The 27,681-nt window shown below is 38.5% G+C and overlaps 1 protein-coding gene across 3 annotated transcripts in view; it reads right to left on the bottom strand.

Annotated features, from left to right (window-relative positions):
* LOC126258146 (TBC1 domain family member 9) overlaps nt 1-27,681 on the bottom strand; it is a 200,389-nt gene that overhangs the window by 80,861 nt on the left and 91,847 nt on the right. For all 3 annotated transcript variants that reach the window (XM_049955619.1, XM_049955618.1, XM_049955620.1), the window contains one exon: nt 8,189-8,344. In XM_049955619.1, the coding sequence (XP_049811576.1) occupies nt 8,189-8,344 (156 nt within the window). The remainder of the gene's footprint in view (nt 1-8,188; nt 8,345-27,681) is intronic.

Raw genomic sequence — 27,681 nt, 5'->3', positions numbered from 1 at the left:
TGCTCCTAGATGTTATATACCTCCAGGAAACATTTGGGTTCAGAACATCAACCATCTTCCAAGTGAGTCACGCACTGACATTTTTTCTACTTATGATATTCTTTCACTTGTGTATGTGCCTGCACCACATATGTTAGTATTATGATTACACTATAGCCTCTTTGATGCATAATACTACAATGTGCCACACTATTTTCACCATCACAAACTGAAGACAGAAGTAAACATCTGACTTACTAATAAAACACAATTCGGTGAGGTAAATAGCATGTGGTCATGATCCCAAAATTTCCTCAATACATGTATGTTGTCATGAACGTAGAAAACTTTATGTCAGAGTGGTGCTATCCTGTTTGCACCAAATATTATTGAAGGATATACTAAGTACACTGTAATTTCTTCTGTTGGCACATGAAATCAGAAACTCTAGGAAGATGAAAGGGTTCCCCAGACTATTTATAGTACCTAAAACTAAAAATCTGTAAATAAAACTGATACAAGAATTCAATATGCATATAATGAGGAGTGGCAGAATTCAAAGGCACAGATAAAGCTGCAGCCACCTGTATTAAGGTCTGGTGCACGTTCGGGTTCGCAGTTAGCCACAGTTTGGCTGTGCCCACCTATACAGGTAGACAACTAGTTACATTGCATAACCATGTACTACCCAGCAACATAATGCTGGGTTGCTGGACATTATGTTGCTAGTTTCACATGTGGCCTAACCTTATAAACTGCAGGGTACCTTTGGAATTGTGTGCGATGTATTTATTAGGTATCAATATTCCATTCTGTGGTAGCATTATGCTCATGAATTGTTAAGGGACAGTCTGATGACAATCAGTGCACTTAATCTGGTAATCCATTGATAAAAAGGAATTGTGACTTGACTTTTGTTTTAATCACAGGGTATTGATCATTTTGTTCCAAATGACACTGTCTCAAAATTAAATGGCTGAGTAATCTTAGTTCTTGCCCTTGTATCTTTTTGATTGGCCTAGTTCTCTTTGTCTGTGTGCAATCACGTATCTAAATAGCGCATCTCTAATACATGCTTGGGATTTCAGTCCAATTAGTTTCTAGCCTCAGCAAGTTCATTACCAGTAATGCTGCCTTGAGATTTCACCCAAATAAAGATAACAGATTTCCCCTCTTGTCACACTGATAGCAACACTTCAATGATCCTATACAAGATAAAGAGTTTCCCATCTCTTTGGAACTAAGGTTTCTCAGAATTCTTAGAGCAGATAGTGCAGCACTAATTACAATGTATGAAGCATCCATTATGGCCACAAATTCTGCAGACATGATGATTGCCTCTTAATAATTTACATAATGCAGCCTTTTGCAGATCTGGAATGTTGAACATGCTTCTAATAGTGTCAGTCATTTTGAAGGAAACAGCGAAGATATGTATGTTCATTTGAGAGCTATCTAAAAGCTGTGTCAAAATTTTATGGTGCAGCCACCATCATAGAAGCACATGCAAACTCAAATAGACAAATAATCACAACCACTGCAGTTAGCTAGTAACATGGAGGTCACTTAACTGGAAAGCAGGCAACAAAAACACCAAGACATTGAAGATTAAGTACAAGCATGGTTCCAAAGAGAAGGAACCTGCATGTTTTGACAAACTTGAGAATATATCCATACAGACTTCATTTACAGCTCCACCAAAGCATCATGCAACTAGCTCATACACCACTCAACATCAGTAGGTGAAACACAGTATTAGCAATTCACTTGAGACAGTATGACACAAATTCAACATTAAAACTGTTGATGATTTCTGTTCATATCCACTGGACACAATTCACTCAAGTGGTTGCCAAATTAGCAAAAACATCACCCACATCATCTTACTAGTTGAAATAAGGTCAAGAGTGAATTTCTAAGAGCAGTGGTTTCAAATGCCCAAGGTAAACATATTGTTATCAGTAACAACTAATGTATACTCCTGCCTATTTCTCACAAAAGCCAGCAAGGTAGGTCTGAATAATGACTCAGTTATGACAAACAAGGTAGCCCAGTCTGCATTCTGCTAAGAGTCCCACATGACCAATGATACAGACCCAAAAATTTTCCCACCAGAAAGCAACAGAAAACACTAAATAAATAAAGAATCATCTAAATTAACACCTCTTGTACTGATATTTTAGTGGTATCTTACCAAGCCTCCATGGTTAAGAACAACAGTTAATGGCAAAGAATAACCAAACCACAGCTCAGAGTGAGTCCAGTGGCCAGTATGGATTTAGAATCTTTACAAAATCAAAAGAAAGTCAGCAACATACCTCAGTCACCTCCTACAACTTTCCTGATTATTTAGTTTGAAGGATTAAAGATTCATGTTAGCTGAATGTCAGGTAGCAATGCTAATTGTAAATAGGCCTCTACTCTTACAACATAACAATAAATGTTGTTAGTCCAGTTTATAACAGCTCCTTCACTTTATTATTGTATATATTGATTTATTCCATATGTCTTGAGTATGTGCTCCATAACAGGATATAGAGAATATGTGGGATGAATGAATAAATGTATAGATATAACAGGCTAAAAAAATTTTTTGGGATACATCTGCCATGACAGTGTAAAACTAAAGAATGAAGAGGCTCAGTGGTTGAGGGCCACGCAATGGATCCACACATCTTAAGTTTGATCCCAATGTCAGATCTAGGAACTTTGTTTATTACATATTAATTCTTTCACCTCTGGCATTGTTTGATCATGTGGAAAAATGCAGAGCTGCACAGTGATTCAGAGCTTTGGGTTCCCTTATAACTAGCTGAGTTAAGTCAGTTCAAAGGCCGGAGAAAGTGGACCATGCCTAGTAAAGCTCTGTGATCATGAAGCCAATCTTCAGATTAATGAATCCTACCTTTTTTAACCAGTCATTATGATTTATACACACTGCAGTATGTATATTAAGACATATCTCTTGTCATCGGATAATTTGATGTACATTAGCAGAGTGCTGGGTGAGGCCATTGTGGTTATGACAGGACACAGTGTTATTCAACAACAATTAATTAATTTTTGTAACACTTCTGGACAAAGGTTATATTTCCTTCTATGAATGCAATAAATCAAAGGTAAATCAGGCATCATCATCATCATCATCATCATCATCATCATCATCATTATCATCATCCAGTTCTATCCATTTTTTCCAATCCCATGTTTCCTGTTGCAAATTGAATCCCACTGTCTTCCTTATTTCTCTGTCCCATCCGTCTGGTGGTCTTCCTCTATGTCTTTTTTGGTAAATTGGGCTCCAGTCTAGGACTTGTTTAGACCAACCATCATCTTTTGTTCGAGCAACATGACCACCCCACTGCCATTTCAATGTATTCACTCTTTCCATCATGTTGGTGACCTTCATTGTTCGTCTCATTTCAACTGCTCTCTTCCTGTCTTTTTTTGTGTAACCCAGCGTTGATCTTTCCATTCCTCTTTGGGCTACTGTTAGCTTCCTAACAATGAACTCCTTTAATGTTCATGTTTCACAGCCATAAGGTATTAATGGCAATATACATTAGTTAAAAATAGATTTCTTCAGCTCAACCAACATCTTAGATTTCAAAATTGAAGAGTGCCTCCCATAAGCTTGCCTGCCTAATTTAATTCATCGTAATATTTCTGGTTTCAAATATTCTTTCATGTTTATCAGTTGACCCAGATAGATATACTCTGTGACTCTTTGGAGTTGTATACTTCCAACTTACATACTTCCCTCAGGTGTCCATTCATTGATCATTGTTGTTGTTGTTGTTGTTTTTTTCAGTCCTGAGACTGGTTTGATGCAGCTCTCCATGCTAATCTATCCTGTGCAAGCTTCTTCATCTCCCAGTACGTACTGCAGCCTACATCCTTCTGAATCTGCTTAGTGTATTCATCTCTTGGTCTCCCTCTACTATTTTTACCTTTCACACTGCCCTCCAATGCTAAATTTGTGATCCCTTGATGCCTCAGGACATGTCCTACCAACCGATCCCTTCTTCTAGTCAAGTTGTGCCACAAACTTCTCTTCTCCCCAATCCTATTCAATACCTCCTCATTAGTTACGTGATCTACCCATCTAATCTTCAACATTCTTCTGTAGCACCACATTTCGAAAGCTTCTATTCTCTTCTTGTCCAAACTACTTATCGTCCATGTTTCACTTCCATACATGGCTACACTCCATACAAATACTTTCAGGAACGACTTCCTAACATTTAAATCTATACTCGATGTTAAATTTCTCTTCTTCAGAAACACTATCCTTGCCATTGCCAGTCTACATTTTATATCCTCTCTACTTCGACCATCATCAGTTATTTTGCTCCCCAAATAGCAAAACTCCTTTACTACATTAAGTGTCTCAATTCCTAATCTAATTCCCTAATTGATCAATATCTTGGCTTTATCAATGTTCATTTTTAGTCCAACTTCAGAGCACACAATTGGAAGTTTGGTAACTAATACTTGAAGTTGTTCTATGTCATTTGCAAATAGGACAATATCATCCGCAAACCTCAAGTTGCTCAGTCTTTTTCCGAGAACTTGAATTCCCTTTTCTACCCAAGTCAATTTACACATGGCTTTTTCTAAGACTGCTGAAAATGTTTGGGATATATAGAATCACCTTGCTTTACACCCTTTTCAATGGGAAATTCATCAGTATCTTCAGTAACACTCACAAAGGCTGTGGAGGTTTTGTAAATGTTATGTAGGATTTTGATATAGCCCTGTTCTACTCCTTGTTCTTTTAGAGCCGCAAACATAGCTGGGTGATTGATCGAATCAAAGGCCTTTTCAAAGTCTATAAAAGCAAGGCGAAAGGGTAGAGCATACTCATTTGTTCTACTAATTATTTCCCGTAGCATGAAGATATGGTCAACTGTGCTAAATCCTGATCAGAAACCGGCTTTCTCAATGGGTTGAGCCTGGTCGAGTGTAGTGCTCAATCTGGTAGTCAAGATCCTAGTAAAAACTTTGTACACTATGGAGAGTAAGCTGATAGGACGATAGTTCTTTATATCTATGGTACTACCTTTCTTATGTAATAGAATTATTTTGGCTTTATTCCAGTCTCTTGGTAATGTTCCATGGTGCAAACAAGCTGAAAATATCTTAGCTAAATGATTTATGAGTTCCTCATCCATCAGCTTTAGAACATCGACTGGGAGGTCATCACTACCTGGAGCAGTCCTTTTTTTTCATATTGTCTATTGCATGTTCGACTTCTGATGGAAGTATTTCTGGAATTTGGGAGACAGAAGCATCCAATTCGTCTAGGATTAAGGTATCATCATTGATTTTACTGTATAGGTTAGTACAGAAATTTCCAATATATTCAAGTATTTTTTTTTTCTTGTCTGTAATTCAGCCTTGGTCTGTTCTAATGCTATTAGCTGATTCCTTCAAATCATAAGCGTTCTCTTGGCTTTCTTTAAACTACATTTATTCTCAAGACTGGCTTTGAGCATGTCTTCTTCATACATCTTGATGTCATCTTTCATGCTCTTTCTCAGAGCTTTGCACAGCTCTGCACATTCTATCATATCTTTGTCTGTATCAACTTTCATTCTTCTTCTCTTGTCCATCAAACCTGTTGTTTTATTCGTCAGTTTCTTGTGTTGGTTTTGAGATTTAAATAAGCCACCCACTTCTTCAGCTGTCATAATTAGTACCTATGATACTACTTCTGCTTCACATTCTTTTAATTTTCTCTGAATTCCTTCATGAAATTCCTCTTTCCATTCTTCAAGACTTTTGACATTTAAAATTTTACTTTTTCATTTAATTAGTTTTAATCTTTCATATTTTGTATTAAATTCAAATCTTATTCTTACCAATCAATGACTAATGCTTGTCTTGAACCTTATTAACACAGTGACATCTTTAATGTTTTGAGACCTATTGGTGAGAATGAAGTCTATCTTGTTTTTCATTTCAAAGTTAGGACTCCTCCAAGTCGATTTGCGACTTGGGTGCTTCTTGAAAAACATTCATAATAGGTGTTTTCATGCATTCTGCAAATTGTACCAATCTCTCACCTCCATCATTTCTTTTGTCTATTCCATATTTGCCAACAACCTTCTTCGTATGTTCCAACTTTGGCATTAAAGTCGCCAATTATGAATTTATAGAAACAATCTCTGCCTTTCCCATAGATTTCTTTCAGACAATCGTAGAAAGATTCTTTCTCTTCATCTGTGTGAGTAGACGTAGGTGCATATGCTTGAACTATTTGGATCTTATACCTGTCTGATATTTTTAGGACCAAGCATGCAATTCCGCTTGAAATTCCTTCTAATACTGTCATCATACAGACATACTGGATAATAAAAGTTAAAGTCTAAAATCTAGAAACATGTAGCAAAGTATTAACAATTCATAGAGACTGCTCACTGATGTCAGTTTGCTTCACATATAAAAAGTAATCTACTATGGAATGCTACTTTAGCAACATAACATTTTTCATTATTTCTTAATCCATAAACCTAATCATACTGGAAACTTCATTGAAGCTGGTTACTCTATCACCACAGAATCTCAATTCTTGTTGATGAACATCCCTAAATTTATTGCCCACAGACTAGCTTTCCATATCAAAGTGACAAACCACATCTTTCACAACCTCTCACTTATCCACACTGCATTATCATATGGATTCCTACTCAACACTCCTGATGTCACCACCTTATAAATCAACATATCTCATGCCCATAGCCGTGACACAACCAAACAGCATCTCCTCCAATGTCCTACTGACCCGAAACCCACCAAACAAACTATATCCTTACCCATAACTACTTCTCCTTTAAGGGGAAGATATACAGACAAATCCATGGTACAGTCAAGGGAACCCCCACTTGTAAACCTGTGTATGAGCCACCTAAAGAAACCTTCCTGGTGCACAACATCCAAAATCTTTGGTCTCGTTCAAACTGATTGATGATATGTCCAATATCTGTTGAACTAGGTGTCCACACAAGCTGTCCTCTTTGCTCCATGATGTTCGCTACTAACTGCTTCACTTTATCATCTGCAGCTGATGATGGCTCCATAAGAATCTCTGTCATCATCAAGTCCACTAACAATCAACATTAGCTTCATTTTGATAGTTGTCATCCCTTCCAGAATAAAATGTTTATCTTCTATCGTCTGGCCACTCCTGGATGGAGCACGTACACTGATGAATACCTTGCCCAATAGTCTGAACATCTGACTAAGGGCTTCAAAGACAGCTATCGCCCCTCAAGCACTGTCTAAAGATTTCCCGCGCATGCTCTTAATCCTTTGACTACTCCCATGAACCATCTGCAATGTAACATAATCTTATCATTGAATATCAACTCTGACTAAACAACTGAACCATATCCTATGTCAGGATTTCAACTACTAGTCATGCTTGGAAATGAGGAATAACTGATCCACAATCCTCCCCAATCCAACTGGTGCCACATTCCTATCCTGTGTGCCTGCTTCCTTCTTACCCTTCTGTCAGCCACCCTCCGTTCTATACCTATATCCCTTTTGCCTCCTCCAACCAACACAAGACCTCACCTCAGTTGAGCTGCAGTGCCAGCACAGTGTTGACAACCAGAACAAAGTAACTGTGAAGGTGTATGTGTATTGAAGCAGCTCTGAAGGAGGATACACCCAAAACCTAGCAACATTCTCAGTCTCAAACAGTTTGGCTTGCTGAGCCTGTTTGAGACTAACTGAGTGTAGAGTAGTTGGAGCCTCTGATGTCACCAGCATAGGAAGACAAAACATTAGGCAGAGAAATATGCCTAATGTACTTAAAACAAATATCACCAAAAAATGCATTGTCAGTCTCCTTCACTGTCTGTCAACAGCTCAGCACCTCAGTTAAACCATAAGTTGTTATCTTTATGTGTTCCATTATTTATAAACTATCCTGGACCTTCCATTAACATAGCCATGTGCATGTTTTATATGAAAAGTGTTTTTTCAAAGAGAGTAGATGTTTGCATGAAATCAGATTTCTGATTTTAGAGTTGATACAGAAGTTGTCATCGGACATCAAAATATCAGAAAGCATATACTACTGATGCCCCCTACCTGATTTGACACCGATGTGAACAACTGAACACATTTATCAAACACAGTTATAATAGCCTATAACTTGAGAAAAACAATTAAAAAACACTGAACAAAACACACAAACCTTGTTCACTTGTTCCGCATCCTTGTTCCGACTCACAGAATGCCCTTCCTCATTATACACACCCTCCAGATATTCTCCGAGAAGTTGCATGGCTTCTCCATCATCATGGCAAGACAGTAGCTTCTCCTGATTGGCTTCCAGCACAGTCAATGCTACCTGCACGTTTACAAACAAATTAGTATTATGAACTGATTAATAGCTGTGACTAAGATGATTTATTATCACTTGATAACACCAACTTTACAGACTAAAGTGTTGAAACACAAATAAACCATGATAGGAGACACTTTTACATCCCTGTTTTACATATAAAATCCCACAGCCAGTGTCGTCCCCAACTAGCATAGGCTGGTGCAATGCCAGGGCCTAAACTATACGTACGTACGTACGTACGGTTTTTGTAATCCAAAAAACCGCCTGCGGCTTAGAATCGAGTGCAAAGTAAGTGGTAGTTCTGAAAAATGTTGATAGGTGCCACCACAACTAACTTATGCAGTTGAATGTATGTAGCGCTACACAGGCTTGCTTTGCAGGCACAAAGATAAATACTGGCGCCAAAACCTCTGCGTCAGTACATAAATTTAAAAAAGTGGAAGACGAGCTTTTTTTTTCTCCGCCCCGAGTTTCGACCACTGCATTTTTCATACATTATCCAACGAAGTAAATACAAATTCCGTATTGTTCATCTTTGAATGTAGCAGCATTTCAATATACTACGAAAATCCGACTGGCAAGACTGTTTGGGGTTTTTGTCAATATGGCCAACTCTACATTCTGAACTTTTTCCTACCTGTGAGAAGAGATGGTTGCAAATAGGAACTTTTATGAATTGTGAATCACATGCGGTATTCTCTTCACCATAAGAATAATACGAATATAAACATTTTGCCATGTATTCTTTCGTGTTTGCTGCTATCTCATTTAAATCCTGCCTGCCTAATAAACTACGAAACTAGAGTGAGACAACAGCAAACGCGGAAGAATATACATATCATGTCATGTTTATATTCGTATTATTCTTATGCCGAATAGTGATACAGTCGGAAATGAAGCACGGCAATTGATTAGATTTTTAAATCTAAGATTACTAATTTCTGTGTAGAATGTAATGTACTAAAGAGGCGACTGCAAAGATTTTCAAACGGAGAAAAATTTTCACTAAACTCTCATTCAGAACATCTTCTATCATATGCAGTCTGTTATTTGGTTCTTGTTGATCATTATCGAAGAAAGCAGCAGTGTAAGTAACAACAAATAGCAGTCTCTTGCCATTGTTTCGCTAATGAGAAAATTGTAAGCGATGGTAGTGCGCACAGGCCATAAACACACACTATCAGAATGCGACAAAGAATGCATGACACAGTACAGTAATGCATTTTCAGCTTAGAGTGACGTAAACACCTATAACAAAGAAAACGGCACTTATCAGATCAAAGCAAAATAAGCAATCAATTCAAACCAGACGAAGCACGTGAAAAAGAAAGGGTACCCATATAAATACGGACGGAGTGACTGACGCATAGCAATGGCTACCTGGTAAAGCTTAACTGCTAAGCTTACGACTCGAACCAAACTACTGTAGCTATATCGTCATTCATTCGACCTAAATTGTGTGTCATATTAACATGGACCCACTTTGTTTCGATTTGGAGGTGCGGCCTAAAACTTTTCTCTCCCCTTGAATTTCGAGTCTCAAATTTCAGGTGCGGTTTAGATTCGGGAAATTTTTTTTCCTTCATTTCAAGTCTCATTTTTCAGGTGCGGCTTAGATTCGAGTAAATATGGTAACAGGGAGCAACTCCACAGAGTATGGTTTTTGGTCAGAGAATCAACCAAGCATTTTGTGGATCATATTAGCAAAGTTAATGCTACCATCTATGAAGTCGGTGAGAATAGTTCACACGATGAGATAAAATTGTTTAAAAATGGACAATTATATATTATTTTTCGAAGAGGTTGCATGATGAAGTAGGCCAAGCAGGGAAGACATTTGAAAGAGCAACACAAATAGCAGTTCAATTTGTTGAACTGCTTTGGAGATCTCAAATTAATCACAAACCAGATCACTGTGTGTTCAAAGTGTACTTGAGAACCAGCTGTCACGAGAACAGACGACAAAGGAGAACTTCTTGTAACAAAAACATTCAGTGTTTTATCTGTGGAGTTTAACACATATGATAAGGAAACATATGAAGAGACACACAAGACCAAAGACGAAAAGCTTTGGGAGGAGTATGTTAAGCAACAGAGGGGCCAAAAGGGCTATCCCTATTTCTGCCCCAAGAAGCAGTAGTTACTCTGATCTCCACTGATGACAGTTCCAAAGGTCTGCTCAGTAACACAGCTTACCATGGGAACAATTTCATAGTTGACACAGGGGCTGAAATTTCTCTGATGTGGTGTCAAACAGTCAACAAAGCGAGTTTATGGCGGCTAAGCTGTATTATTAAAAGGTCAAATGGCAACTGGGTGCACAATTACAGATCAAGATAAATGTGTGGCAGAAATGCAACTGATAAGGAGCACAGAAAAAGGCTACAAAGATTTATGGGGATTAGATTTTCTAATAACTCACCACTCTCAGATCAGTGTAGCTGAAAGACAAATCCAATCTGATCATAACAATTACGGCTGCAGTTAAAACCCTAAGGTCAGATACAAAGGAATGTTAGAGATGCTGTGGGAATGTGCAAACCAAGTAGCGATGCAATAACACCATTACAAGCTGATGTACATTTGACTGAATGTGAATGCAAAAACCCTTCCCAGGAACGATAAAAACATTGTATATTGAAATGAAGATGACAAAGTGCAGTGGCAGTAATTTGTTATTAAAAGAGTCAGCAGCAAATGGTGACTTGATAGTCCAGAGACACTGCTATATAACAAGAACTGTGAATATCATTGAAGAAGAGCCAAAAGGCGAACAGGGTGTTCCATTAAGCATTGCTAATATTAGTATTGCAGAAGTGGAACACTGCAAGGAACTACTGAAGCAACAGTGCTGAACACAGATTCACAAGATGTGACAAGTACCTACTAAGGAGTAAGATGTACAGGTAGTAAATTATTGTCCACCTAATGACAGTATGAAGTGACAAAGCATTCTAACCAATCGTACAAGAGATGCTTACTAAATTAAATTAAACCTTTTGTCACCAGCAGACCAAAACATAATTTCTCCAGTGCTACTTGGCTTCTCTGATATTTTCTGAGAATGGAGTAATATTCCAGCATATCCCTTAGTCCGACACAGGATACATATGGGAGGAGCAGTACCCATCAGTCAATGACTGTACATAATTCCATATAGTCAACAAGCCTTAGTAAAATAGGTGATTAAAGACAGCTGGAAGCTGGGTCCGCTGAACCTGGAGAACGATCACATCTACCCTGGGTATTGCCCATGGTACTTGTCAGGAAAACACAGATAAGAACATTAGTAAAAGTTTTCTTGTGATTAGAGGAAGATGAATTCTGTAACATTACTAGATATTCATTCACTGTCAAATCAGGTACACTTCTTGGATTATCTTGGTTCATGCAAACTCATCTTTGTTTGTGATTTAACCAGTGGGTACAAGCGTCTGACTATACATCCAAATGACAGGTCTAACACCATTTAACATACATACAGATGTATACAGGTATAACCGTATTCCTTTCGATTTTCAGAATGAGTCAGCAACATTTCAACGACTGGTGGATACTGTCCTCTGAGGATGAACGCCCACACAATGTCCGAGTTATCTTGATGTTTGTATTTTCAGCCAAGACATACAACAGCATGCAGTATTGGAAAGACTGCACAGTGAAAAATCTTTTCCTATCCATGTCAAAATGTCATTTAGCTGTACCTGAAGTAGAATATTTAAGACACAGGATAACAGCAGATGGAGCCCAACCTAATTTACAACCAGTAGACACTGAAAAATTATCCAGAATTGGTGAATGAGAAAGATCTGCAGGCATTCCTAGGCCTTGCACATTTTTACTGGAGATTCATTCAGACATATGCCGATTTAGCACACATGAGAACAAGAACTCAACAAAGGAGCAGTTTTTACTTGGAGTTCCAAACATTCACTATCAATGCAAACACTAGAAACAACTTTGATGCCTTCTGTATTGGCTTATCCAGACTTTGAAAAACCATTCATCTTGGTTATCGACTCACCTAATTTTGCAGTCAAGGAAGCCTTATCATGAGAAATCGATGAATAACAGCATCCAGTTTCATTCTCTTCTTGCCTCTAGAACAAAGCCAAATGCAGTTACTCAACTATAGAAAAGGAATTCTGAGCACCTGACTACAGCATAAACTGTAACTAATGTTTCTTAGTTGGCTGAGAATTCACTGTAGTAACACGTGGTGTACAACACAAATAGTTGCTAAAACCAAAGGATCCCTTCAATAGATTAGATACACGGAGCTCGCGTTTAAGTATGCACCAATTCAACATATTTCATTAATTTGGAAAACTACAGAGCAATGTCGAAGGATTAAATAGGAAAGTCGAGAGTATGTTTCACAAACAGCAGGGCAGAGGAACTAATGAACATGCAACAGGCCGACATGCAGTGTCAGTCCTGGAAACAGGATCCTAAATTCAAAGTACAGATTTAGTAACCATTTAGTAAAACATTTATGTATTAGAAAGGATAACTTTATAAATGAGACAGAACCAGCAGTGAAGCACCATACCAAAAGCAGGCCACAGCCAAGTTGGTTACTGACTGCCAGTTATCGCGTAATTTTAAATGATAATACATGATTGATTTAATAATTCAAGCAATGATAACCATGCCATCATTCTTATTGTATGAAATAGTTTTGAAAAATAGAAATAATGAATCTTTTTCTCTTTTATGTATGTTGAAAGCCATGGCTCATTTTTCTCAGGGTGCTATCACCAACAATAGCATACATATTCCAATGTGAAGACATCTGTCCTACCCACGATGGATTAAAATCCTTTTTAACTTTTACGGAATAATATAGTCAAACAATTCTTAATTATTTTTTCTGAGCAGCTGGATGTTTCAGGATAGCTGCCTATGTGCAATGGCAGCGTAAGCATTTATTGATATTGTCATTAATAAAAAGTGTCCCTCCGGCCTAGTGTGAATTGAAAAATATTGCAGGACGCCGTTTTCAGATTATTAAAATTATTCTTTTTATACTTTTAGTATTATATGACTGTTGGAAGAACTTACATAATTTTTATCATTAATGATGTCGCTACAACCTTGAGCCTACAAAGAAATGGCCAGGGCAACATTTAATTATTACATACTGAATCATATACAGGATAGGTACTAGCTACTCACAAAAATATGCACTACAATTATTAATCTCATATTTATTCAACAAAATTATATTCCTGCTACAAATAACTGCATCAGTTACAGACCATAAAAATTTAACATCTGTCAGCGAGGACTGCAGAATTGACAAGACAGTGAAACAAAAAACCACTCATCCTTATACAAAAAAATACAGATAATAATATTTATAATTCTGATAGCATAGATAACTTCTCCATTGTTAAGTCTCTGCAATTTATTTCTACTATTTTTACCAGAGGAAATGCTATACAGTTGACTGTGAAGTCAGCAGCTTCGCAAATGTGTCAATGAAGAAAGGCAGCACCTACCGACACCAGGCTGGTCTACAGGGAGTACTGCAACCCCAATTATGACAACTGAGTTATCACCCCTCTCCAGACTATTCCATGAGGCACACCAACACCACTGTTACAGTGACATCAGCAGGGAGCAGCAGTACTTAAGTGTGTCTGAACCAGATCTTTATCGTCAAACAGCTGGGCAGTTGTATGATGTTGAGCCTGAACGGTTCAGCGCTGCACTGATGATGCAGATGCCTCTACCTCCACGGGGATGCAATTGCTGCTGCCTGCTACCCTGTGCTGAAGAAAGCCCCAAGTGGTGATTGCCTGCTGCTGTCAGCACAGTGGCAGCATACAGAAGAAGCTATATCAGCACTGCGCTTCCTCAAATGCGCATACACGCTGCTCATTGTACACCATCACTTGCAGCCACAGGGCCGGAATATTACAAGGCAGCACCAAACCACACCAGAAAATAAGAGTACACTCAGGAGACTGTAAGTTGGGTAAGTTAATAAAGCACCATTGGTTTGTCTGCAGCTTTCTCATATGTCACTCTGTCTCCCAAACCATCTATGGATCCTACAATGCCCATGGAGGACTCTAGCACGTTCTGGCAAGCAAGATTTATTCATTCCCACCTTCTGCACCATTATAGTATTGATTTAAATCTTGATTACTGTAATAGTGAGGGATTATAGTGTAGGACAAAACATGAATAAGCTTCTAAAGCTGAGTAGTACTCTCCCCAATTTCCAAATGTGTATGCACATATAATATTTACAAAATTTTTGCTAGGACCTATTCTCAAAAGAATGTAGGTATTTATAGCTGGAATCTCATTCCATAGTGACACAGTGTTTAAGAATTTTATTCAGATCCTTCCCAGTTAGTCAAATTTAGTCCTTGTGTAAGCCTACCATGCAGCAAAAATGGTAAATTACTGGGTATCATTCATTATATTTCATTCCAGACAAAACGAAAGTCAGGTATTTTATTGTTTCCTGTAAATCTCTGTTTTGACAAGCTCTTTAGTATCAAGGATGCATTGTTACACATAATTATTGGTTTTTATGTTTAATTATTGAATTATTGCTTATTATTATTATTATTGTTTCTGTTGTTGTGGTCTTCAGTCCTGAGATTTGTTTGATGCAGCTCTCGATGCTGCTCTATCCCGTGCAAGTTTCTACATCTCCCAGTACCTACTGCAGCCTACATCCTTGTGAATCTGCTTAGTGTATACATCTCTTGGTCTTCCTCTACGATCTTTACCCTCCACGCTGCCCTTCATACTAAATTGGTGATCCCTTGATGCCTCAGAACATGTCCTACCAACCGATCCCTTCTTCTAGTCAAGTTGTGCCACAAACTCCTCTTCTCCCCAATTCTGTTCAATACCTCCTCATTAGTTATGTGATCTACCCATCTAATCTTCAGCATTCTTCTGTAACACCACATTTACAAAGCTTCTACTCTCTTCTTGTCCAAACTATTTATCGTCCATGTTCCACTTCCATATATGGCTACACTCCACACAAATACTTTTAGGAACGACTTCCTGACATTTAAATCTATACTACATGTTAATAAATTTTTCTTCTTCAGAAACGCTTTCCTTGCCATTGCCAGTCTACATTTTATATCCCTCTACTTCGACCATCATCAGTTATTTTACTCCCTAAATAGCAAAACTCCTTTACTACTTTAAGTGTCTCATTTCCTAATCTAATTACCACAGCATCACCTGATTTAATTTGACTACATTCCATTATCCTCGTTTTGCTTTTGTTGATGTTCATCTCATATCCTCCTTTCAAGACACTGTCCATTCCGTTCAGCTGCTCTTCCAGGTCTTTTGCTGTCTCTGACAGAATTACAATGTCAGCAGCGAACCTCAAAGTTTTAATTTTTTCTCCATTGATTTTAACTCCTACTCCAAATTTTTCTTTTGTTTCCTTTACTGCTTGCTCAATATAAAGATTGAATAGCATCAGGGAGAAACTACAACCCTGTCTCACTCACTTCCCAACCACTGCTTCCCTTTCATGCCCCTCGACTCTTGTAACTGCCATCTGGTTTCTGTACCAATTGTAAATAGCCTTTCGCTCCCTGTATTTTATCCCTGACATCTTCAGGATTTGAAAGAGAGTATTCCAGTCAACATTGTCAAAAGCTTTCTGTAAGTCTACAAATGCTAGTAATGTAGGTTTGCCCTTTCTTAATCTATTTTCTAAGATAAGTCGTAGGGTCAGTATTGACTCACGTGTTCCAACATTTCTACAGAATCCAAACTGATTTTCCCCGAGGTCAGCTTCTACCAGTTTTTCCAGTTGTCTGTAAAGAATTCATGTTAGTATTTTGCAGCCGTGGCTTATTAAACTGATAGTTTGTTAATTTTCACATCTGTCAACACCTGCTTTCTTTGGGATTGGAATTATTATATTCTTCCTGAAGTCTGAGGGTATTTTGCCTGTCTCATACATCTTGCTCACCAGATGGTAGAGTTTTATCAGGACTTGCTCTCCGAAAGCTGTCAGTAGTTCTAATGGAATGTTGTCTACTCCCGTGGCCTTGTTTCCACTCAGGTCTTTCAGTACTCTGTCAAACTCTTCACGCAGTATCATATCTCCCATTTCATCTTCATCTACACCCTCTTCCATTTCCATAATATTGTCCTCAAGTACATCGCCCTTGTATAGACCCTCTATATACTCCTTCCACCTTTCTGATTTCCCTTCTTTGCTTAGAACTGGGTTTCCATCTGAGCTCTTGATATTCATAAAAGTGGTTCTCTTTTCTCCAAATGTCTCTTTAATTTTCCTGTAGGCAGTATCACTTTTACCCCTAGTGAGATAAGCCTCTACATCCTTACATTTGTCCTCTAGCCATACGCGCTTAGCCATTTTGCACTTCCTATTGATCTCATTCTTTAGACATTTGTGTTCCTTTTTGCGTGCTTCATTTACTGCATTTTTATATTTTCTCCTTTCATTAATTAAATATTCATTATCTCTTCTGTTACCCAAGGATTTCTACTAGCCCTCATCTTTTTACCTACTTGATCCTCTGCTGCCTCCACTATTTCATCCTTCAAAGCTACCCATTCTTCTTCTACTGTATTTCTTTCCCCCATTCCTGTCAATTGTTCCCTTATGCTCTCCCTGAAACTCTTTACAACCTCTGGTTCTTTCAGTTTATCCAGGTCCCATCTCCTTAAATTCCCACCTTTTTGCAGTTTCTTCAGTTTTAATCTACAGTTCATAACCAATAGATTGTGGTCAGAGTCCACATCTGCCCCTGGAAATGTTTTACAATTTAAAACCTGGTTCCTAAATCTCTGTCTTACCATTATACAATCTATGTGACACCTTCTAGTATCTCCAGGCTGCTTCCATGTATACAATCTTCTTCCACGATTCTTGAACCAAGTGTTAGCTATGATTAAGTTATGCTCTGTGCAAAATTCTACCAGGCGGCTTCCTCTTTCATTTCTTGCCCCCAGTCCATATTCACCTACTATGTTTTCTTCTCTCCATTTTCCTACACTCTAATTCCAGTCACCCATGACTATTAAATTTTCGGCTCCCTTCCGTATCTGAATAATTTCTTTTATTTTGTCATACATTTCTTCAATTTCTTCGTCATCTGCAGAGCTAGTTGGCATATAAACTTTTACTGCTGTAGTAGGCATGGGCTTTGTGTTTATCTTGGCCACAATAATGCGTTCACTATGCTGTTTGTAGTAGCTTACTCGCACTCCTATTTTTTTATTCAGTATTAAACCTACTCCTGCATTACCTCTATTTGATTTTGTATTTATAACCCTGTATTCACCTGACCAAAAGTCTTGTTCCTCCTGCCACCAAACTTCACTAATTCCCACTATATCTACCTTTAACCTATCCATTTCCCTTTTTTAAATTTTCTAACCTACCTGCCCGATTAAGGGATCTGACATTCCACACTCCGATCCGTAGAACGCCAGTTTTCTTTCTCCTGATAACGACGTCTTCTTGTGTAATCCCCGCCCGGAATTCCGAATGGGGGACTATTTTACCTCCGGAATATTTTACCCAAGAGGACGCTATCATCATTAACCATACAGTAAAGCTGCATGCTCTCGGGAAAAATTACGGCTGTAGTTTCCCCTTGCTTTCACCCGTTCGCAGTACCAGCACAGCAAGGCCGTTTTGGTTAATGTTACAAGGCCAGATCAGTCAATCATCCAGACTGTTGCCCCTGCAACTACTGAAAAGGCTGCTGCCCCTCTTCAGGAACCACACGTTTGTCTGGCCTCTCAACACATACCCCTCTGTTGTGGTTGCACCTATTGTTGAGGCATGCAAGCCTCCCCACCAACGGCAAGGTCCATGGTTATTATTATTATTATTATTATTATTATTATTATTATTATTATTATTATTATATTTCTTTCCTTTCTCAGACGTTGTGTCTGGTTAAAAATGGAAAGTGACGCGGACCTTGATGAAGCGTCACTTCCTTTTAACTGTACGGTATATGTTACATTGCATTTAGGAACTTTCGGGTAATTGAACATGTATCAATAATTACAGATCTCTGTAGTTGTATATATACATTTGGACGTAGCTGTATTGCGCTGATGTACTGGTGGATATTGTGTGGTATGACTCCTGTAGTTGACAGTATAATTGGTATAATGTCAACTTTATCCTGATGACTTCCTCAGCCAGTTGGATGTATTTTTCAATTTTTCTCCTGTTTTCTTCTGTATATTTGTTGTATTGGGTATGGATATTTCGATTAGTTGTGTTAATTTCTTCTTTTTATTGGTGAGTATGATGTCAGGTTTGTTATGTGGTGTTGTTTTATCTGTTATAATGGTTCTGTTCCAGTATAATTTGTATTCATCATTCTCCAGTACATTTTGTGGTGCATACTTGTACGTGGGAACATGTTTTGTAAGTTTATGTTGTAAGGCAAGCTGTTGATGTATTATTTTTGCTACATTGTCATGTCTTCTGGGGTATTCTGTATTTGCTAGTATTGTACATCCGCTTGTGATGTGATCTACTGTTTCTATTTGTTGTTTGCAAAGTCTGCATTTATCTGTTGTGGTATTGGGATCTTCAATAATATGCTTGCTGTAATATCTGGTGTTTACTGTTTGATCCTGTTGCAATCATGAATCCTTCTGTCTCACTGTATATATTGCCTTTTCTTAGCCAGGTGTTGAATGCGTCTTGATCAATGTGTGGCTGTGTTAGATGATACGGGCGCTTGCCATGTAGTGTTTTCTTTTTCCAATTTACTTTCTTCGTATCTGTTGATGTTACGTGATCTAAAGGGTTGTAGAAGTGGTTATGAAATTGCAATGGTGTAGCCGATGTCTTTATATGAGTGATTGCTTTGTGTATTTTACTAGTTTCTGCTCGTTCTATAAAGAATTTAAGAAAATTGTCAACCTGTCCCTAATATAGGTTTTTTTATGTCGATAAATCCCCTTGCTCCTTCCTTTCTGCTTAATGTAAATCTTTCTGTTGCTGAATGTATGTGATGTATTCTATATTTGTGGCATTGTGATCGTGTAAGTGTATTGAGTGCTTCTAGGTCTGTGTTACTCCATTTCACTACTCCAAATGAGTAGGTCAATATTGGTATAGCATAAGTATTTATAGCTTTTGTTTCTTGCTGTCAATTCTGTTTTCAGTATTTTTGTTAGTCTTTGTCTATATTTTTCTTTTAGTTCTTCTTTAATATTAGTATTATCTAATCCTATTTTTTGTCTGTATCCTAGATATTTATAGGCATCTGTTTTTTCCATCGTTTCTATGCAGTCACTGTGGTTATCCAATATGTAATCTTCTTGTTTAGTGTGTTTTACCTTGACTATGCTATTTTCTTACATTTGTCTGTTCCAAAAGCCATATTTATATCATTGCTGAATACTTCTGTTATCTTTAGTAATTGGTTGAGTTGTTGATTTGTTACTGCCAGTAGTTTTAGATCATCCATGTATAGCAAATGTGTGATTTTGTGTTGGTATGCTCCAGTAATATTGTATCCATAATTTGTATTATTTAGGAAATTGGATAGCGGGTTCAGAGCAAGGCAGACCCAGAAAGGACTTAATGAGTCTCCTTGGTATATTCCATGCTTAATCCATATTGGCTGTGATATGATATTATTTGAATTTGTTTGGATATTAAGTGTGGATTTCCATTACTATTTTTCATTACTATGTTTAGGAACTGGATCAATTTAGGATCTACTTTGTATATTTCCAATATTTGTAGTAACCATGAGTGGGGTACACTATCAAAAGCTTTTTGGTAATCAATGTATGCGTAGTGTAGCGACCTTTATTTAGTTTTAGCTTGATATGTCACCTCTGCATCTATTATCAGTTGCTCTTTACATCCTCGTGCTCCTTTGTAACAGCCTTTTGTTCTTCATTTATAATTTTGTTCTGTGTTGTATGTGTCATTAATTTCTGTGTAATGACTGAGGTTAATATTTTGTATATTGTTGGTAGGCATGTTATGGGGTGATATTTAGCTGGGTTTGCTGTGTCTGCTTGATCTTTAGGTTTCAGATAAGTTATTCCATGTGTAAGTGTATCAGGGAATGTGTATGGGTCTGCAATGTAACTGTTAAATAATTTATGATATGATTATAATAGAGGGAAACATTCCACGTAGGAAAAATATATCTAAAAACAATGATGATGTGACTCACCAAATGAAAGTGCTGGCAGGTCGACAGACACACAAACAAACACAAACATACACACAAAATTCTAGCTTTCACAACCAATGGTTGCTTCGTCAGGAAAGAGGGAAGGAGAGGGAAAGATGAAAGGATGTGGGTTTTAAGGGAGAGGGTAAGGAGTCATTCCAATCCCGGGAGCGGAAAGACCTACCTTGGGGGAAAAAAGGACAGGTATACACTCGCACACACACACACATATCCATCCGCACATACACAGACACGAGCAGACATTTGTAAAGGCAAAGAGTTCGGGCAGAGATGTCAGTCGAGGCGGAAGTACAGAGGCAAATATGTTGAAAGACAGGTGAGGTATGAGCGGCGGCAACTTGAAATTAGCGGAGGTTGAGGCCTGGCGGATAACGAGAGGAGAGGATATACTGAAGGGCAAGTTCCCATCTCTGGAGTTCTGACAGGTTGGTGTTAGTGGGAAGTATCCAGATAACCCGAACGGTGTAACAACGCCAACCTATTCATGGGTCGCTTAGAGGAAGCCTTCTTGGTTACCCAGGCCTGCAAACCCAAAGTTTGGTACAGATTTATTGATGACATCTTCATGATCTGGACTCACAGTGAAAAAGAACTCCAGAACTTCCTCTCCAACCTCAACTCCTTTGGTTCCATCAGATTCACCTGGTCCTACTCCAAATCCCATGCCACTTTCCTTGACGTTGACCTCCATCTGTCCAATGGCCAGCTTCACACGTCCGTCCACATCAAACCCACCAACAAGCAACAGTACCTCCATTATGACAGCTGCCACCCATTCCACATCAAACGGTCCCTTCCCTACAGCCTAGGTCTTCGTGGCAAACGAATCTGCTCCAGTCCTGAATCCCTGAACCATTACACCAACAACCTGAAAACAGCTTTCGCATCCCGCAACTACCCTCCCAACCTGGTACAGAAGCAAATAACCAGAGCCACTTCCTCATCCCCTCAAACCCAGAACCTCCCACAGAAGAACCACGAAAGTGCCGCACTTGTGACAGGATACTCTCCGGGACTGGATCAGACTCTGAATGTGGCTCTCCAGCAGGGATACGACTTCCTCAAATCCTGCCCTGAAATGAGATCCATCCTTCATGAAATCCTCCCCACTCCACCAAGAGTGTCTTTCCGCCGTCCAACTAACCTTCGTAACCTCTTAGTTCATCCCTATGAAATCTCCAAACCACTTTCCCTACCCTCTGGCTCCTACCCTTGTAACCGCCCCCGCTGTAAAACCTGTCCCATGCACCCTCCCACCACCACCTACTCCAGCTCTGTAACCCGGAAGGTGTACACGATCAAAGGCAGAGCCACGTGTGAAAGCACCCACGTGATTTACCAACTGACCTGCCTACACTGTGAAGCTTTCTATGTGGGAATGACCAACAAACTGTCCATTCACATGAATGGACACAGGCAGACAGTGTTTGTTGGTAATGAGGATCACCCTGTGGCTAAACATGCCTTGGTGCACGGCCAGCACATCTTGGCACAGTGTTACACCGTCCAGGTTATCTGGATACTTCCCACTAACACCAACCTGTCAGAACTCCGGAGATAGGAACTTGCCCTTCAGTATATCCTCTCCTCTCGTTATCCACCAGGCCTCAACCTCCTCTAATTTCAAGTTGCCGCCGCTCATACCTCACCTGTCTTTCAACATCTTTGCCTCTGTACTTCCGCCTCAACTGACATCTCTGCCCGAACTCTTTGCCTTTACAAATGTCTGCTCGTGTCTGTGTATGTGCGGATGGATATGTGTGTGTGTGCGAGTGTATACCTGTCCTTTTTTTCTCCCAAGGTAAGTCTTTCTGCTCCCGGGATTGGAATGACTCCTTACCCTCTCCCTTAAAACCCACATCCTTTCATCTTTCCCTCTCCTTCCCTCTTTCCTGACGAAGCAACCGTTGGTTGCGAAAGTTAGAATTTTGTGTGTATGTTTGTGTTTGTTTGTGTGTCTGTCGACCTGCCAGCACTTTCATTTGGTAAGTCACATCATCTTTGTTTTTAGATATGTTAAATAATTTAGTTAGATGTGAATGTGTTGAGGTGAACTTCTTTAGCCAGAAATTTGCTTTTTTATCTTTTCCAGGGGCTTTCCAATTGTGAGTAGAATTAATTGCTCGGGTGACTTCATGTTGCAAAATTATCACTTCAGGCATTTGTGGTATCATCTCGTATGTGGCTGTTTCTGCTTGTATCCATCGTGCATGCCTGTTATGTTGTACCGGGTTTGACCATATGTTGCTCCAGAAGTGTTCCATGTCTGCTATGTTTGGTGGATTGTCTATTTTAATGTGTGTGTTATCTATTGTCTGGTAAAATTTCTTTTGGTTTGTGTTGAATGTTTGGTTTTGTTTCCTTCTATTTTCACTTTTTTTTATCTTCTAAGTCTTTTGGTCAATGCTTGTAATTTCTGCTTCTTTTCATCTAATTGCTCTATCGCTTCTTGTTGTGAGATTTTACCTAACCTTTCTCATTTTTTGTCTGATATTTCATTTCTTATAAACTGTGTTAGCTGTCCGATGTCCTTTCTCAGTTTTTCTATTCTGATCTGTAGCCTGTATTGCCATGCTGGTTTTGTGGGTTTCTTCTGTGTGTTGGTTGGTTCTGATCTCTGCCTAGTGTGTATATTTAGTGTAGTGAGTGCTCCTATATAAACCAGTAGTTGTAATTCTTCCATAGTTGTATTTTAATGTATTTTGTTGTGAATGATTGTGTTGATAGTTGTTGTTGTTGTTGTTGTTGTTGTTGTTTCAACTTGTGGGTTATTTGGTGGTCTATGCAAGAATGGTCTAATGTCTGTATTTGTGTCTTTGTATTCTATATATGTCAGCTGAAATTTTTCTTCTATATCTAACATGTGTGTCACTTCGTGTTCTATTTGTGCTTGTTCTGGTAGCTGTCTTAAGATTTCGTTTTCCTCTGATTGTTTAATTAATGTGTGTTGTTCTTTGTTTATTTGCTACGGGACGTTTGAGTCCATTACTGTAATTTCTTCTTCTTCTGATTGCACATTATTTTGTTCCAGTATTTGTTGTACTTGTTTGATGTTTTCTAATTCTGACTGGGGTATCCTGTTATTTTTTATTATTACACGGATCTGATCAGCTGGTCGTTCTGTTAAAAATTTTAATTCTGGATATCTGGTAATAAATGTTGTGTATACTTGTGATCTGTATCCAGTTGTGTTGGTTCCTTGTATCCAGTTGTGTTGGTTCCTAAGTTTGTTGCTTGGTAATAACAGAACATGAGGCGTCGGTTAACTTCATCTGACCATCTCATCCTCTGTCTGTTTTCCTTCTAGGGTGGTTGCAGGAAGCATATCCTGCAAAACACCTCTATTTGGATTTAAATCATTTTCCGTGTGGCTAGCAGTGTCGTTACCATTGTGGACGGGCATAGGGTTCAAGTGTCGTCCCTGGCCATGACAGCACTTGTGCGAGGCTTCGTTAGTTCTGTCCTGAACCAACTAATCACACTAAAAGGGGGGTTAGCCCTATTAGTGGTTTGTTCTTTTCGTCGCCTTTTACGAATGGCAGAACATATTATTATTATTATTATTATTATTATTATTATTATTATTATTATTGTTGTTGTTGTTGTTGTTGTAGATGAAATGTTCCTCCAATTACCTACAAAATATTATTCTACTGCAGCTCATTACTGAGGACACATTCTCTCTGAATTCTCCACTTAGAGTGTTATTAACCCTTTCAGACCCTCTGGCTAAAATTGTGTACATTAACTTTTACTGTGTCTTAGTTGCAACAGAAGTACTTTGTCCCAATGGAAACCTGATGTATGCATTTGTGAATTTTTGGCCCACTCATCATGCACAAGTACTGCTAATTGTTGGAAATCACTATGAAAATATTAGCAAGGCAACAGCGTGCAGCAGCTTGAGTCCACCAGAAATCACAGATGTGGTCAGTTTGCTATATAATACAGTATAATTGAATATGTTTATTGTTATTTTGCATGGTAATTATTGAATGATCATTTTACTCTTTATTACAATACAGAATATTTTGTTAAGTTATTTCGTTCCATAAAATGAAGCCAAGTGTACAAAGTATGTTTTGAAAATGAATACATTTGTATAAATCTTGCATCTAAAATCACTTAAGCCATTAAAGCGTAAAGTAGTTCATTCTTTTCTCCAGAAAAAACTCAGGTCTGAAAGAGTTAAGTATAGTAAACAATGCCACACTATATGTAACATCTCCCCAAGGCTCTAGGCTAATAAAAGACATTCGAGTGTTACAGACTTATGCCTATATCTACCATTCAAGTTCCCTAACTGCTGCAGGAGACATGCCACCATCCTTCAGCTCCATCACCCTCAGAGCTACATGGCCCATGCACACCTGCCTCCTACAGCTTCACCACCACATGAGCTCAGTGACTGCAACTTGGGCCAGTTGCAACTAACTTGCAAAGGAAATTATTATTGTAAAATTTTTGTAATCCCACTTGGTATTCTTTACTCCAGCAGCCCATGTACCCCAACATATGAAGTCTTAGCACAGGCAATTCCTCTTCCATGGAAGTCACTGATTTGCACTTGTGTAAACTCTTCCAGGGAAGGGGGTATGAGTTCTGCAAGCCACTATCAGTCTAGGGGGTACCAGTACTTCTTGGCTACTTAAAATTTTCACTTCTAATACCCCTATACGGCCTCTTGGGGGCTACGTGCTGGGTAGAATCGTCAGCACAGCATAAAGGTTGTTTGTTCCAGTACAATGCTGGCCGACAAATTTTCCTCACAGCCTGTCTGAGTGAGTAACAGGGAATGTGGCAGCAGAGTCACGTGTTGGTTGCAAGGTGTGCTAGAGTGGTGGTAGACAGGTCTCTGATCCTCACCTCAGCAAAATTTGATGCCCCTCATTCCCACCTCATCCTGATGGTTCTCATTGCTGGACAACATCTGCCATGATCCTCCTGACTGGCTGGTGGCCTGTTCTCCAGCTCCAAAATGCATCAGTATTTTTTCTGTATACAGCAATATATTTTGAATATTGATCCTGGAGCCTTTCTTTTCGATTATAATTCTCTCTGAAGACTCACTTTCTTGATAAAAATCCCACCCATCACTCAGCACCTGTACTTTCAGTTTTTTTCACCAATAACTACGAATATATTAAATGACAATTTCTTAGTTAAGTTGTCCATGTTTTTAACAACTTCTTTGAATGATGCACCATGTTTTGTAATACTTTGTACACTTAAGTGGTTGCCTATGTTGTCCTGCAGTAATTTCCTACAGTTTCTTCCATGACTATCACTTATGACAAAAACTTTTGTCTTGTTGAATATTTGCTGCCAATACACTACATTTTTGTTTTCCAACATTCAATGAATTATTTAGTTCATGATCACATAACTCATGTGCTATAACTTCATTGCTAGTATCCTTATTACTAGCTACTTCAGGTCCAATAATTTTCAAATTTTCACACACATCATAACTCAGATCTTTCATTATAGCTTGCTCATAGTGACTTACTTGTGTTTTTTAATATATTATTAGAAGTAATGTGACACTGTTTTCTTCTTGAAGCACTTTCTTAGTTTCATCCTCGTGCATCACCTTTGTTCACATTTCTGGAAAGGGCGATATGAACTGAAGTGTGATCATGTGGGATATCAAATGAAATTTGCAACTTGACTAAGGATTTCTTGGCAGGGAATACACAGCTCTTTATTTTGGATGGAGTGTCCTTAACCATTGTTGAAGTAACTAAGTGTGTGCCAGGGAAGTGAGATGGACTATTTCTGTTCATACTGGATATTCATAATTTGACAGTCAATACTAACAGTTCCTCAGACACTTTGCAAATGATGGAGTTTGTATAATGAAACACTGTCTGAAAACCTGACTGGAGAAAGAGAGAGAGAGAGAGAGAGAGAGAGAGAGAGAGAGAGAGAGAGAAAAGAAAAATGCAGTCACATCTTAATAAGCTTCCAAAGTCATGCAAAGATTGATAACTAGCTTTAAATGATGAGAAATTTAAAATCCAAAGACATAGTATTGTATTTCAAAATTCAGAGTTTCATAGTTACAAATCAAGCTTGTTGTCAAGCATGACTTGTTCAGGTTGTTTCATCAAAATCCAACATTTTCTGCTGTTAGAGGTTACTGAAATGTACAGACTTTTGTAAATCTCTTTTTGCTGTCAGTCAGTTAAAATGAAGTCTATAAATGCAAACTGTGTGTTGTTTCTGAGATACTTGAAGGGAGACTAACAAATTAGTGGTCTACACAACAACATTAACTTCTGATTATTGCCCAGTTGGGGACAATTTTGTCAAGGAGAAGATTGCAGTACAAAAGTAGGCTGTTAAACTATAAAATGGATGTTAATACATGTGATTCAGAAAATGGTATACAAGTAACCGAGGGCGCAGGTGGTAGGAAGTGCAGGTCGAGAGAGAAAACATGCAAGAAGTCCAACAAGAAAAAATAATGCTGGTTATTGCCTGTTCACATGAGCTATCAGACGCCCTAGTGAGCCCCAACGCCTTACTAAGAAAGGAAAGCAGGGCAGCTCATTTTTCTTATGATGATATCACGAATTTTCGTCATCATGCAAATAGTTTAAACAAAACTGATCCTGATTTATTATTATTATTATTAAAATACACAATAATCATATTAGTAAAAATCAGGAACATCAAGAAATAAGCAACGTCAAGAATATTGTTTTGATAATGTACAGCACAACAAAGAAAGATGGTCAGACATTAACTGTATGTGCTGCAACATTTCATTTCAAGCAACATCAAGGATGCCCGAAGACAGACTCTCCAATTTGGCCAATGAATTTTATGCAACAGAAAAGTTACCAACTGAAAACCGAGGGGGAGAATGCACCACTACAAAATATAAGGAAGCTACACAAGCTATCATAATATCAAAACAAACAGGTGTAAAAAAAGTTACTATTCAAAGCAAAATGGAAATGCCGTATGGCTAGGGTCTCCCGTCGGGTAGACCGTTCGCCTGGTGCAAGTCTTTCAAGTTGATGCCATTTCGGCGACTTGCGTGTCGATGGGGATGAAATGATGATGAAAGACACACAACACCCAGTCATCACGAGGCAGAGAAAATCCCTGGCC

The sequence above is a fragment of the Schistocerca nitens genome, chromosome 1 (assembly GCF_023898315.1).
Source record: "Schistocerca nitens isolate TAMUIC-IGC-003100 chromosome 1, iqSchNite1.1, whole genome shotgun sequence".
Lineage (NCBI taxonomy): Eukaryota > Metazoa > Arthropoda > Insecta > Orthoptera > Acrididae > Schistocerca > Schistocerca nitens.
Note: the sequence above shows the minus strand (reverse complement) of the source record. Positions and strands in the feature narration are given on the sequence as shown.